This window comes from Sprattus sprattus, assembly GCF_963457725.1.
Source record: "Sprattus sprattus genome assembly, chromosome: 4".
In the NCBI taxonomy this organism is placed as follows: Eukaryota; Metazoa; Chordata; class Actinopteri; order Clupeiformes; family Clupeidae; genus Sprattus; species Sprattus sprattus.
Genome location: NC_137923.1, coordinates 37,454,441 through 37,469,440, shown reverse-complemented (window position 1 = coordinate 37,469,440; position 15,000 = coordinate 37,454,441). Strand labels below are relative to the sequence as shown.

General features: G+C 44.9%; 1 protein-coding gene across 1 annotated transcript in view; it reads right to left on the bottom strand.

Moving 5' to 3' along the window:
• The window catches only part of efna3a (ephrin-A3a), a gene marked incomplete at both ends in the record, with an annotated part of 83,315 nt that overhangs the window by 4,723 nt on the left and 63,592 nt on the right, over positions 1 to 15,000 (bottom strand). Inside the window, 2 exons of the mRNA XM_080837552.1 lie at positions 2,425 to 2,490; positions 5,803 to 6,104. Of these exons, the coding sequence (XP_080693678.1) occupies positions 2,425 to 2,490; positions 5,803 to 6,104 (368 nt within the window). The remainder of the gene's footprint in view (positions 1 to 2,424; positions 2,491 to 5,802; positions 6,105 to 15,000) is intronic.

The window sequence follows — 15,000 nt, the reverse complement described above, 5'->3', positions numbered from 1 at the left end:
GTAGTGAAGTAAAAGTAAAAGTAAACAGAAATTTAAGTAGTAAAGTAAAGTACAGATATCCAAAAAACTACTTAAGTACAGTAAGGAAGTATTTGTACTTCGTTACTATACAACACTGAAACTAGGCTAGAGGGGTCTTCACCTGAAGCAAAGCCCATACACAATCAACACATGCTTCGACAGGAGCCTATCGATCAATCATAGAGACAGGTACAGACACACACGCAAACACATAAATACAGACTCAAACACAAACAGACACAACCGATAATTATACTTGTCTGACCTACTCATGAACAACAGCCTACAGCCTATAAAAACTGTACATTTGTTAGTAGAGTAAGTAGTAAAGAGACTGAAATTAAAGCATAACTGCTGACTCAACAGAATCACACATATACAGCGGGTGAAATAAGTATTGAACACGTCACCATTTTTCTCAGTTAATACATTTCCAAAGGTGCTATTGTCATGAAATTGTCACCACATGTTGGTAACAACCCAAGTAATTCATACATACAAAGAAAAAAAACAAATACATTCAGAAATTAAGTAATGTGTATTAATGTGAAATAACACAGGAAAAAAGTATTGAACACATGAAGAAAGGGAGGTGCAAAAAGGCATGGAAAGCCAAAAAAACTGCTGGAATCTTTCAGTAATTAGAAGGCAATCTGGCCCCTAGTCAGTGCAAATTAATATCCCAACTGATGGCCTATAAAAAGGTGTCTCATTACCAAGGTGTCACATAAGAAGTAACTCATGATTGGTAAAAGCAAAGAGCTCTCTCAAGACCTTTGCAACCTTATTGTTGCAAGACATACTCATGGCATTGGTTACAGATGCATTTCTAAACTTCTGAATATTCCAGTGAGCACTGTTTCGGGCCATAATCTGGAAGTGGAAAGATCATCATTTCACCATAAACTGGCCACGACCAGGTGTTCCTCGCAAGATTTCTGACAGAGGAGTGAAAATAATTATCAGAAGAGTTGTCAAAGAGCCAAGGACCACTCGTGGAGAGCTTCAGTAAGACCTGGAATTTGCAGGTACAGTTGTTTAAAAGAAAACAATAAGTAATGCACTCAACCCCCATGGCCTGTATGCACGCTCTCCACATAAGACTCCATTGCTGAAGAAAAAGCATGTTGAAGCTCGTTTAAAGTTCGCAGCACGACATTTGGACAAGCCTGTGAAATACTGGGAGAATATGGTCTGGTCAGATGAGAGCAAAATTGAACTCTTTGGATGACATAATGCACACCATGTTTGTAGGAGACATGGCACTGCACATCATCCCAACAGTGAAGTTTGAAGGTGGGAACATCATGGTGTGGGACTGCTTTTCAGCATATGGTACTGGCAAACGTCACACAATTGAAGCAAGGATGAATGGAAAAAATGTATCAAGACATTCTTAATTAAAATCTGCTGCCATCTACCAGGATGATGAAGAGGTAACGAGGGTGGACATTTCAGCAAGACAATGAACAGCCAAGGAAACTCTCAATTGGTTTCAGAGAAAGAAAATAAAGCTGCTAGAATGGCCAAACCAATCACCTGACTTGAATCCAATTGAAAATCTATGGAAAGAACTGAAGATCAGAGTTCATAGAAGAGGCCCAGGGAACTTTCAAGAATTGAAGCCTTTTTGTGTTGAAGAATGGGTCAAACTCACATCTGAGCAATGCATACAAGTAGTTTCTCCATGCAGGAAGCGTCTTGAAGCTGTCAAAGGCTTTTGTACAAAGTATTCAATAAATATCAGTAAGCGTGTTCAATACTTTTTTCCTGTGTCATTTCATATTATTAGACATAACTTAATTTCTGAACTAATTTGTTTTGGTTTCTTTGTATGTTTGGATTACCTGGGTTGTTACAAACATCTGGTGAAAATTTCATGTCAATACCACCTTTGGAAATATATTTACTGAGAAAAATGGTGACGTGTTCAATACTTATTTCACCCGCTGTATGCATGCATGTGTGTGTGCACATGTATATGTCTGTGTTTGCCCGTGCATGCACATGTATATACAGTACGTATGTATGTGTGTGTGTGCACGCATGTGTGTATGTGTAATGTGTATGTGCACATGCTTGGGTATATGTGTTTTGTGCATGCGTATGAGTGCTTGTTTGTGTGCTTATGTGCATGAATGTATGTGTGTGTGTGTGTGTGTTTTGTACGTGTGTGTGTGTGTGTGTGTGTGTGTGTGTGTGTGCTTATGTGCATGCATGTATTTGTGTGTGTGTTTGTGTGTGTGTTATGTACGTGTGTGTGTGTGTGTGTGTGTGTGTGTGTGTTATGTACGTGTGTGTGTGTGTTATGTACGTGTGTATGTGTGTGTTATGTACGTGTGTGTGTGTGTGTTATGTACGTGTGTGTGTGTTTACGAGAGTGATTGTGAAACAGGTCCTCACCTGTGGAACAGCAGACATACACTCGTAGTCTTAGGCAGCTGTGGCCATGGTGATGAGTGGGTGTGGCTGCAAACACAACACAACAGAGTTCATCTCCTGCCCCCTACTGGCCACCCACAGAAAGACTTTTATAAATAATAATCTACTGAAGTTTGATCCAAATTTGATCTGGATATTGTATGAGCTTCTTTGTTTGATTTCTGTTTTTTTTATAAGTCTGTTGTATTTAAGTATTATGTCAAATTATTATGTCATATTATCATTATACAGAGTACAGTTGCAAAGCCAATGAAATTCAGTTAGCATATAACCAGAGGTGCAAGAAATAGTGTTACTTACAGAAAAGTCTAATAAGTATTACTGCATAAGTAAGGCTATATTGAGGTGTAATGATGGGATGAGTGTGCGTCTAGCACTTCTTGATTCTGTAGCATTTGAATGCTTTATTAACCCCTTCACTGCGCTGTGATTATCCTTATCCAAACCCCTGTGCAATAAAGTGAATGGTAGACACTGTACCAGCACAGGTTATGTCCACTGGCGACAGGCTCTGATAATGCTGTAGATTTCCTCGTGCTCTGACTGTCAGCAGTTTCCAGGCACTTAAGGAGCGTTTTTATGAGCGCTCACGTTTAAGAGAAGAGCCCCGGCTCACGGCTCGCGGCTCGCGGCTCACGGCTCGCGGCTCACGGCGCTGTCGCCAGGGAGGTGAGACCCCGCGCTGGAGAGAGAGTGGCCATTGGCAGTAATGGGATTTACAAATGTGTCATGAATAAAGCATGCGATGCGCTGTGTGAGATGACTGGCCGCCTCCGGCCTCTGATGGGGCAGGGAGAGGTGGAGGACTCTGATGAGGCAGGGAGAGGTGGAGGACTCTGATGAGGCAGGGAGAGGTGGAGGACTCTGATGAGGCAGGGAGTGGTGGAGGACTCTGATGAGGCAGGGAGAGGTGGAGGACTCTGATGAGGCAGGGAGTGGTGGAGGACTCTGATGAGGCAGGGAGAGGTGGAGGACTCTGATGAGGCAGGGAGAAGTGGAGGACTCTGACGAGGCAGGGAGAGGTGGAGGACTCTGATGAGGCAGGGAGAGGTGGAGGACTCTGATGAGGCAGGGAGAGGTGGAGGACTCCATCCGAGGTGGAGGACTCTGATGAGGCAGGGAGAGGTGGAGGACTCCATCCGAGGTGGAGGACTCTGCTGAGGCAGGGAGAGGTGGAGGACTCTGATGAGGCAGGGAGAGGTGGAGGACTCTGATGGGGCAGGGAGAGGTGGAGGACTCCATCCGAGGTGGAGGACTCTGATGAGGCAGGGAGAGGTGGAGGACTCTGATGAGGCAGGGAGAGGTGGAGGACTCCATCCGAGGTGAAGGACTCTGATGAGGCAGGGAGAGGTGGAGGACTCTATCCGAGGTGGAGGACTCTGATGAGGCAGGGAGAGGTGGAGGACTCTGATGAGGCAGGGAGAGGTGGAAGACTCTGATGAGGCAGGGAGAGGTGGAGGACTCCATCCGAGGTGGAGGACTCTGATGAGGCAGGGAGAGGTGGAGGACTCTGATGAGGCAGGGAGAGGTGGAGGACTCCATCCGAGGTGAAGGACTCTGATGAGGCAGGGAGAGGTGGAGGACTCTATCCGAGGTGGAGGACTCTGATGAGGCAGGGAGAGGTGGAGGACTCTGATGAGGCAGGGAGAGGTGGAAGACTCTGATGAGGCAGGGAGAGGTGGAGGACTCCATCCGAGGTGAAGGACTCTGATGAGGCAGGGAGAGGTGGAGGACTCTATCCGAGGTGGAGGACTCTGATGAGGCAGGGAGAGGTGGAGGACTCTGATGAGGCAGGGAGAGGTGGAGGACTCCATCCGAGGTGGAGGACTCTGATGAGGCAGGGAGAGGTGGAGGACTCTGATGAGGCAGGGAGAGGTGGAGGACTCCATCCGAGGTGAAGGACTCTGATGAGGCAGGGAGAGGTGGAGGACTCCATCCGAGGTGAAGGACTCTGATGGGGCAGGGAGAGGTGGAGGACTCTGATGAGGCAGGGAGAGGTGGAGGACTCCATCCGAGGTGGAGGACTCTGACGGGGCAGGGAGAGGTGTAGGACTCTGATGAGGCAGGGAGAGGTGGAGGACTCCATCCGAGGTGGAGGACTCTGATGAGGCAGGGAGAGGTGGAGGACTCTGATGAGGCAGGGAGAGGTGGAGGACTCCATCCGAGGTGAAGGACTCTGATGAGGCAGGGAGAGGTGGAGGACTCCATCCGAGGTGGAGGACTCTGATGAGGCAGGGAGAGGTGGAGGACTCTGATGAGGCAGGGAGAGGTGGAGGACTCCATCCGAGGTGAAGGAGTGCGTTCTGAGGCATCACTGAAGTGCTGATGCTGACGTGGTGCAGTACACTTACATTGCAGTGATGTAGGAGGGTGGCGGTGCATACACCGCTGTATACTAGAGCTGCAGCACTGGTGTGTTGTGGTGATGTCAAAGTGAGGTACAGTAGCTAAATACCTCAGATATATAAGCTACTTGCATGTGCACTATTGGGGTGGGTGTTGAAGTGTCCAGTAGTGATAACAGTGAGTGATTTAAATAGTGCATATTCACTGATACACAAGAGTATTTCTATTCTATCAGTTGAACATTTTGAAGAAAATAGTCCATAGAAAATCTAACACTAACACTAATTGTGTTCAGCTGTGGGTACTGGCAGGATAGGTATATGATGACCAAATTCTTGGTAGGGTAGGCCAAGCTGGCCATCCTAAGGAAAGAATGAAGGCCAGGATACAGACATGATAGTCATGTTTAAATCTCTGGTGGAAACAAGAATAGTGGTGGAGTATAGTTCTACCAGCAAACTGAGAACGTGGCTCAGTTCAGGGAGAAATGGTGTGTAAGGGGGGAGATAGTTACACACACACACACACACACACACTTACACACACTCAGGGAGAAATGGTGTGTAAGGGAGGGGAAAGTTACCTTTAATGACTTCGGGAGGCTTGCTTTCAACTGGTGTTTTTTTTCAGTGTTTCTTTTTGATTGTTTATAGATGGTGTTGTTGATTTTAAAAGTCAGATCTACTATTTCTATGCTAGCCCCAAAAGTACTGATATAGTATAGGACTATTACTACAGTATTGATGTATTAACAGACATAGTACACTTTCACAAAATACAATTGTAAGATAGTTTGCTCCCAGATGTAGTATCCAATAGTCCTGAGGTAAAGTATGCTCACACAGATAATGTCTGTGTAGTAATAGTATGACAGAATATACTCACAGATGTAGTAGTACTAGTATGACAAAATATACTCACAGATGTAGTAGTACTTGTATTACAGAATATACTCACAGATGTGGTAGTACTTGTGTTACAGAATATACTCACAGATGTAGTAGTACTCGTGTCCCACGTTAAACTCGTAGCCCAGAGAGAAGGCGCTGTAGCGCTGGAACTTCTCGGAGAACTTGATGGGCGCATGGGGGGCGTGCGGCCGGTTGCACTCCCAGCGCTTAAAGCCCATCTGCGGGTCGCACGTGCGGTAGCCACGGTAACTGACCATGTAGAGCACGTATTGCTCCACCACACCCCTCTCCAGCGACCCCCTCTGGCTCAGGTTGTAGTGCGGGCAGTAAATGTCCAGGTAGTCATTCACACTGACCTGCACTGTGTAGCCTTCTCTCCTCAGACTAGAGAGAAAAAACAGAGAGAGAGCAAGAGAAAGAGAGACAGAGAGAGAGAGAAAACAAAAAAGTGTCCAGATTAGATTTCTTGCCATATTAACCCAGGCATAAACTGTAATAATAATATTCTATAAGTAGACCATATGTCTCTATGAGGTAATTTGACAAACCATCGCAAACATTCCTGGAACAGCTATCACACAAACAGGAGCATCAGAAATATACATTTTACTTTATAAATGTACTTTACGCTTGGTGGAGGATTATTGGTTTATTTTTGGTATGAAATCCATAAGCACTACAGTGCCTCTGGCAGTGTCACAAGCCTTTCAACTCTTGGTGTAATTCCATAGCTTCAGCAGGAGGTGGCAGTGTTGTATCAGACTTATTTCAACTCTGCTTGTCCCTCTGTCACACACTCAAACACACCCACACACGCACGTACACATACACACACGCACACCCACACACACACACACACGCGCATGTACGCACACTCACAGTCCTGCAATTCTGGGTCAGGTCTCTAGAGAGATTATTATTCAATTACAAAATGAGGATCAGGGGTGTCACCCACCTCTCTCCACTCGCCCCTAAATATATACCACATATTCCTCATCGTCTCTCTCTCTTTCTCTTTCCCTCTATCTCTCTCCCTCTTTCACTCTCTCTCTCTCTATTTCCCTCTTTCTCTCTCTCCCTCTCTCTGTATTTCCCTCTTTCTCTGTCTCTGTTTTCTCTCTTTCTCTTTCCCTCTCTCTCTCCTTCTATTCTGCTCCCCTCACAGCATGCCATCTCTCTGCCTCTGTGTCTTAATATTAAACATCTTTATCATCCTTGCCTCGCTCTGTCCTTTAAAAAGTCAGCCACTCTTCCCATAGGCTCACTCTATCCATACACGAGCACACCTACACACGCACCTCATAGCGCTTTGTCTTTCGGTATACGTTTAGGTTTATTGCTATGCTAACCTCATTACTGCAGTCATCAGCTGTGATTTAAATACATACAGCATTCCTTTCCTCCCCTCCGCTCTCTATTCCTGTCTCTATCTGCCCTGTTTCTCTCTCGTCAATGTGCACCACACACACACACACACACACACACACACACACACACACACACACACACGCACACGCACACACACTCAGAGAGCTCCCTGTCCCTTAACTACTCATCTCCCTATGGCTATCAATTCTGTCTTCTACTTCTTTACCTCCCTGTCTCTCTACTTCCTTGCTCTTTTCTTTCTCTCTCTTTCTCTCTCTTTTTGTCTGTCTCCCTCTCTCCCCCTTTTCACAGACATTAGATGACAGATTTTTGTCTTGCAGTGTTTTGGGCAGAAGCAAAACAGCAGGGCTTCAAAGGGACTCTATTTCAGGAGCAGGAGAGAGAGCAATAGCGAGAGTGAGATAGATTTGAGAGCGAGAGCAGGAAAGTCAGAGCAAGTGAGTGAGAGAGAGAGAGCGAGAGAGAGAGAGCGAGAGAGAGAGAAAGAGATAGAATGAAGCATACGAGGGATCTTGAAAGTGAAGGATGTAGTTACTGTACAGAGGGTGGGATGGGATGACAATGGAGAGGATGAAAGTAGATGAATCTTATAAAGCTTTAGTGTGAATGTGATCACATATGACTGGGCCATGCCATATGCAAGCATTTACATTACTGCTACATGCACTCATATATGGATATAAGAGTGTACTGTATGTGCGACTAATGGTGCACAGCATATACAGCCGCAGAAAAAATTAAGAGACCACTTCAAAATTATCAGTTTCTCTGGTTTTACTATTTATTGGTATGTGATAAAGTAAAATGTACATTTTTGTTTTATTCTATAACCTGCTGGCAACATTCCTACCAAATTTCAAATAAAAATATTGTCATTTAGATCATTTATTTGCAGAAAAATGACAATTGGTCAAAATAGCAAAAAAGATGCAGTGTCTTCAGATCTCGAATAATGCAAAGAAAACAAGCTCATATTCATTTTTAAACTACACAATACTAATGCTTTAACTTAGGAAGAGTTCAGAAATCAATATTTGGTGGAATAACCTTGATTTAAAATCACAACTTTCATGTGTCTTGGCATGCTCTCCACCAGTCTTTCACATTGCCGTTGGGTGACTTTATGCTACTCCTGGCGCAAGAATTCAAGCAGCTCGGCTTCTTTTCATGGCTTGTGACCATCCAATCCAATTTCACAGTAGGTGCAAGACTCTGTGGCTTGTAGGCCTCTCCAGGTCTCCGTCTAACCATCAGACGACCATGTGTTGGGCAAAGCTGAAAATTGGACTCATCAGAGAAGACGAACTAGGAGACCCTCCAGTCCGCTTTGGTTCAATCCTTATGGTCTTTTACAAACCTCAGCCAGGCAAAGTACAACGTTGTCCCAGAAGAAAAACTTGCTTCCTTTTGCTCTGACAATGTTCCCCAACTCTGAGAAGTGTTTTTTCCAGCAGGGCAATGCTCCATGCCACACAGCCAGGCCAGTAAAGGTGTGGATGGAGTACCACCAGATCAGGGCCCTGTCATGGCCAGCCCAATTTTGAGACCTGAATCCCATAAAAAACCTCTGAAATGTGATCAAGAGGAAGATGGATGGTCACAAGCCATGAAAAGAAGCCGAGCTGCTTGAATTCTTGCGCCAGGAGTAGCATAAAGTCACCCAACGGCAATGTGAAAGACTGGTGGAGAGCATGCCAAGACACATGAAAGTTGTGATTTTAAATCAAGGTTATTCCACCAAATATTGATTTCTGAACTCTTCCTAAGTTAAAGCATTAGTATTGTGTAGCTTAAAAATGAATATGAGCTTGTTTTCTTTGCATTATTCGAGATCTGAAGACACTGCATCTTTTTTGCTATTTTGACCAATTGTCATTTTTCTGCAAATAAATGATCTAAATGACAATATTTTTATTTGAAATTTGGTAGGAATGTTGCCAGTAGGTTATAGAATAAAACAAAAATGTACATTTTACTTTAACACATACCAATAAATAGTAAAACCAGAGAAACTGATAATTTTGAAGTGGTCTCTTAATTTTTTCCGCGGCTGTATATTGCGTTATGTTGAAGTTCATCATGTTGTGTTGTGTTGCGTTGTGTTGAAGTACATCTTGTTGTGTTGTGTTGTGTTGTGTTGAAGTACATCTTGTTGTGTTGTGTTGTGTTGTGTTGAAGTACATCCTGTTGTGTTGTGTTGCATTGTGTTGAAGTACATCCTGTTGTGGTGTGTTGCATTGTGTTGAAGTACATCCTGTTGTGTTGTGTTGTGTGCGTTGCCTGGCATTGTGTTGAAATACATCTTGTTGTGTTGTGTTGAAGTACATCTTGTTTCATTGTGTTGTGTTGTGTTGAGGTACATCCTGTTGTGTTGTGTTGTAGTACATCCTGTTGTGTTGTGTTGTGTTGTGTTGAAGTACATCCTGTTGTGTTGTGTTGTGATGTGTTGAAGTACATCCTGTTGTATTGTGTTGTGTATAAGTACATCCTGTTGTGTTGTGTTGTGTTGTGTTGTGTTGTGTTGTGATGTGTTGAAGTACATCCTGTTGTATTGTGTTGTGTATAAGTACATCCTGTTGTGTTGTGTTGTGTTGTGTTGTGCTGTGTTGAAGCACATCCTGTTTTGTTGTGTTGTGTTGTGTTGAAGTACATCCTGTTGTGTTGTGTTGCGTTCCTGCTATGACGCTGCAGAGACAGGAGCAGGTGGGGAAAAGAGGGGAGGAGGAAAGGGTTTCTCTATAGGAGCACTGCGTTACATAAGCACTCATCCTTTCAGACGCATTCACAACACAGCAAAGACAGAGCCGAGCAGAGAAGAGGAGGGGAGGAAGAGAGGAGGAAAGGTGGAGAGAAAGAGATAGAAAGGAGGAGAGGAGGGGAGGGGTGATCCTACTTCTTAGAAAGCGATTCATGTGGCGAGAAGAAAAACTAAAAAAAATATGGAGATTGAGGGGCGGGGGGGGGCTGAGAGTGATGACAAACGGGTGACACAGAGAGACAGAGGAACCGAAAGGAGTGTGTGTGTGTATGTGTGTGTGTGTGTGTGTGTGTGTATGTGTGTGTGTGTGTGTATGTGTGTGTGTGTGAGAAGGAGAGAATGTTTAAGACAGAGAGAAAGAAGGAGAGAGAGAGATCCAGTGCCCCCATGGGATGTGCATATGTGGTAATGTACTGAAAGAGAGTGATGAGGTTCTCTCTCTCTCCATCTCACTCTCACTCTCTCTCAGGCACCCACACAAACACACTCACACACCACATACATTTCCACTCTCCCTCCATCCCCTTTTCTCTCTCTCTCTGTTTTTCTCTCCCTCTCTCGGCTGTGCATTGTCTTTCTCCTTTATTGAATTTTCTGCTGTGTCATCATCATTTTTTTTATGAGCGGGAAAGAGCAGGGCTCGTTAGTTAAGCCTGCACTGACAGACTAAGAAGGGAGGAGCATTTAGAGAGAGAGGGGGGGGGGGAGAAAGAGAGAGAGAGAAATACTGAGGGTGTAGCGGGGGCGAAAGAGATAGAAGAAGAGAGATGTTAGGAGAGATCAAGAGAACCCCATTATAGCCAGTTCCTGTTGGAAAAGAATCTGTAGGAAATACAACGAATATCAATAAGTGGATAACCTGGCCCCCAGTTATAAAAAAAAAGAAACCCTCACAAGACCATGAAGCCGGCCTCATCTGGCCAAAATCATATTTCAAAATGATATTGCTGCGCAGTAATGGAAGACCATGAAAATTATTATCATTACTTTTTCAATTTTCCACTGAGACGCAGGGCTCAAATTAAGGCTTTAGTTTTTATGTTTGATTTTATACCCGTTCAGAATGACATCCAGAGGCCGCAGCCCCAGTCAAGGTCAACTCGAAAGATTCATTGACAAAATCGTTCCCGGCATGAGCGATCATTTTATTTAAGTAGACAGAATCGGGCTCTGTTTGATGTAACTGCTCGGCGCAGGTCTTGTGGGGCCTGTGTTTAAGGGTGTGCCAGTTTTGCCAATATATAACCCTCACTGCACTAGACTAGACTGCCTGTTGCCAACAGATGGGATGTGTTCTCTGTGCACGGCTGGAGTGTATTGGGCGTGTTTCTGTTCCCTGGAGAGGGTGTTTGTCTTGTGCACCTTGATGGAGAGCCAGGGTGGGTTTTTTTTTTTTTTTTGTGTGTGTGTGGGGGGGGGGGGGGGGGGGGGGGGGGGGTATCATTGTTTCATTGTTTCACTTCATCCAGACCTCATCTCCATGTCTGCCCTCGCATGACATCTTCTGCCTCGAGCCCCGTGATGAGAGGCTTTCATTACGGCACACACGGAGGAAAGGGCAGCGCCGCCCGCAGATGGAAAACCATTAACACAGGGATTAAAGGGGAGACCACGGGACTGCACTTACACATAGGCTCACATCACATCACCACACCTAGTCAGTCATCTGCAGCATCTCCTCACTAATGAAATAGGCGTTATTAAGCACGAAGGCACGGGAGCCAGCATCGCCTCGACCCGCTGCCAAGCACAGGTTCTTTGTTCAATACAGTACAGCTAAGCACAGCACAGCACAGCACAGCACAGCACAGCACAGCACAGCACAGCACAGCACAGCACAGCACAACTTGTACTTGGCAAACGCAGGTAATTCCTGCATCAGGGTATTTGATTTAAGGCTGGAGCAGTAAAAGTGTAAGTGGCTCCGTGGGCATTTCAGGCTGGTGTATGTGTCAGCTGTGTGTGTGTGTGTGTGTGTGTGTGTGTGTGTGTGTGTGTGTGTGTGTGTGTGTGTGTGTGTGTGTGTGTGTGTGTGCGTGTGTGGGGGCGGGGGTGGGTGAAACTGAAGTCGGACACACGAACAGACTGATTAAGGCAGGGACCACAGGCGGGGGGTCCCACGGGCCTCGTAACTGTGAGATTGTCTGCAGCACGATCAGTTTTGTTGTTCCAGCCGCCCAACAAACACCCCCTCCTCTCCCCACAGCACCGCCCCCCCACCCACCCCCCAACAACCTGCTTCATCAGCAGTGTGTCAGAGACTGGGCCGTTCAGCTGGTAATAAACTGCTCCCCATCAATATTGAGGCTGGGCTTCTCTTCATCAACATTTCATTAAAAATTCATCCTCTCCAGCTTTAGGTTGAACCTCTCTTCATCTTCATTGTTATGACTCAACATCAGGTCATATTATAAAGTCCATTATCGAGTGAATGGCTGCTGTGGGCTGCAATGGGCGACCAGCTTTTTTTTTTGTAGTCCATAATCTGATTCTGTAGTTTCTGGTCATTGCCTAGTTCCCTTTTGGGCAACAATTGGCTGTGTTCAGAGCAATTGCCCACTAATGTGGACTTAATCATCTAATAACCTTCTGGGCCCAGTGATTGGCTTGTTTATTGCTCGCAATTTAGCTCTCCTGTCCTTATCGATGCTCTTAATCAGAATCAGGACCGACTCTGACTGGACCACGGCTCGACCTCGAGGAAACAGGAAATAGCGCTCATTAGTGACACATGCGAGACATGAGACATGATTCCTTTCAACTGAGCCCACAGCAGAGTGTAGGCTTTGCCAGATCTCTGTGATAAACACTGCCAACTGCCAAAATATAGGGAGGGAAATCAGCCAGTACAGAAACAACAGCACAAAAGCAATTCATCTACTCTGTTCTCTTGCTCAAGCGAGAGGATTGCAGCTCATTGCACACAACCTGTAGCCAGCAGAAGAGAGGCAAGAATTTGCATGTTTTATAGTTTTAGACAGGGGTTCCCAACCTTTTCGACTCCAAAGACCACCCAGCTAGGCCTAATTAAAATAGGTGATGCTTCAGACATGCAAACAAATAGGTTCAAATAAATAGGTTCAAATAGGTCAATATAACGATTAAAATAATTGAAATAATGAATTAATCTGTGGCTGCAATCTATTATCAACATAAATAGCACCAATCATTCCTGGGCAGTAGTTTGAGTTGGTAGCTGTCCACAGAAAAGCATATCAACTCCAATGATAACGCACAAAAACAGCACTAATGCAACTTTACTGACATCCATCGAATCCTGTACATTTACGAGTAATCACTTCAGACAGCGTGTATTTTAGACACTGTTGTTTAATGGTATTTTTTTTCGTGCTCTCTCACCGTCAAGCAAGGAACATATGTGGAACACAATGTTTCGCATAAGACGGTAAATCGTAAGAATTATCCCCTGAAGCAATTCGGAACACCTCAGTCAGCCCACCGTCTTCAGCCGACAGTCACTGGCAACCCAAACTGCTACAGCGTTGGTAACCTTTTCACGGACTGGTCTAGTTATTTTCCTAGAAACGTTGCGTTAACTGCATTAAAATATTTGTATCACATTAATCTCGGCCACAATAATCTCATAGATGCACGTGTTAAGTTTGACGTCCTTAATTAATATTGTTCTCAATTTAAAATCAGTTATTCGTTGAAAATTTGTGGGGGGGAAAAAAATCTGAAACATTTTCATGGATAGTGCTCAGAAACCCTGGTTTAGGACTATTCATGATACACCAGAAACACTCACAACAACTGAAAACAGCAGAAATATGCACTCAATAAGTGGGACCTGATACCTCGGTGAAGGGCTTGCTTAATGGTTTAGAAGCTCGTTATTGAAAACACTGAATAAGAGAAAAGACATTCCAGAGTTGAGAGGCAATGAGATTTTGCTGTTGTCCAAAGAAGCATCATCGTTGACTGAATCACACTCTTTCTCCTTCTGTTCAGGTCTATATCTTATTTACGGCATTTACTGTAGAGAGGTGCTCGTATCACAGCTCCTGCTGAAGGTCTATTTTTCAAAGAGGATTTGCTTCATCTCGTTTCTGTGCATGTGGCAGCTTGAATGGTGTGATGTATGGATCACATAACGTGGAGGAGAGCTGAAAAATACATATATGTGCTCTTATTTATACATACACACAACCACACACACACACACATACATACACACACACACACACACTTACAGAAATACACACACCCACACACAAACACAAATACACGCACACACACACACAAACACACACAAATAGAACACAAATGCACTGGCACACGAGTATGCTGGAGCATCCTTCACACATGTGTGTCATGAACATTTCTGGCAGAGCAGGGGCCTCTCTCCAAACAAACTGAAAAAATTATGAAGTGAATTATTTAAACCGCCTCATATTCAGGCACACACTCCCTTCCACCTGTCTTTCTCTTTCTCTTCACACCCACACACACACACAGTTGTACACACACACACACAGACGGACACACACACAGACACACACACACACACACACACACACACACACACACACACACACACACACACACACACACACACACACACACACACACAGAACACACAGACACACACAGACACACACTGTAGACCTAGAGCGAAGTGCATAGGAGGAGGGAGATGAGCACAGTAGCGGGCGTTTGACACCAGACGTGTTCTCGTCTGTTTGGAGTGCAGCGAGAGCTTTGAAGTGTGGCACACGAGTGGTGCTGCAGCACTCTGTGGACGTCTCACACAGTTAGCTCTCACGAAAAACTCTCTCTCACACACAGTCTGCTTTAGGCCTCTATCTCTCACACACACACACACACACACACACACACACACACACACACACACACACACACACACACACACACACACACACACACACACACACACACACACACACACAGCTTTCAGCCTCTATCTTACACATGCTCACATACACATATACACACACACACTACTTAAGGCCTCTAACTTACACATGCACACATACACGTGTACACACACTCACATTTCACTAGGTGCTCTCCCCCTCACACACACATACACACTCTGAAACTGAAGACTGGATTACACTAAAACTCCTTCTCTGGCACTTCTCTAGTAGA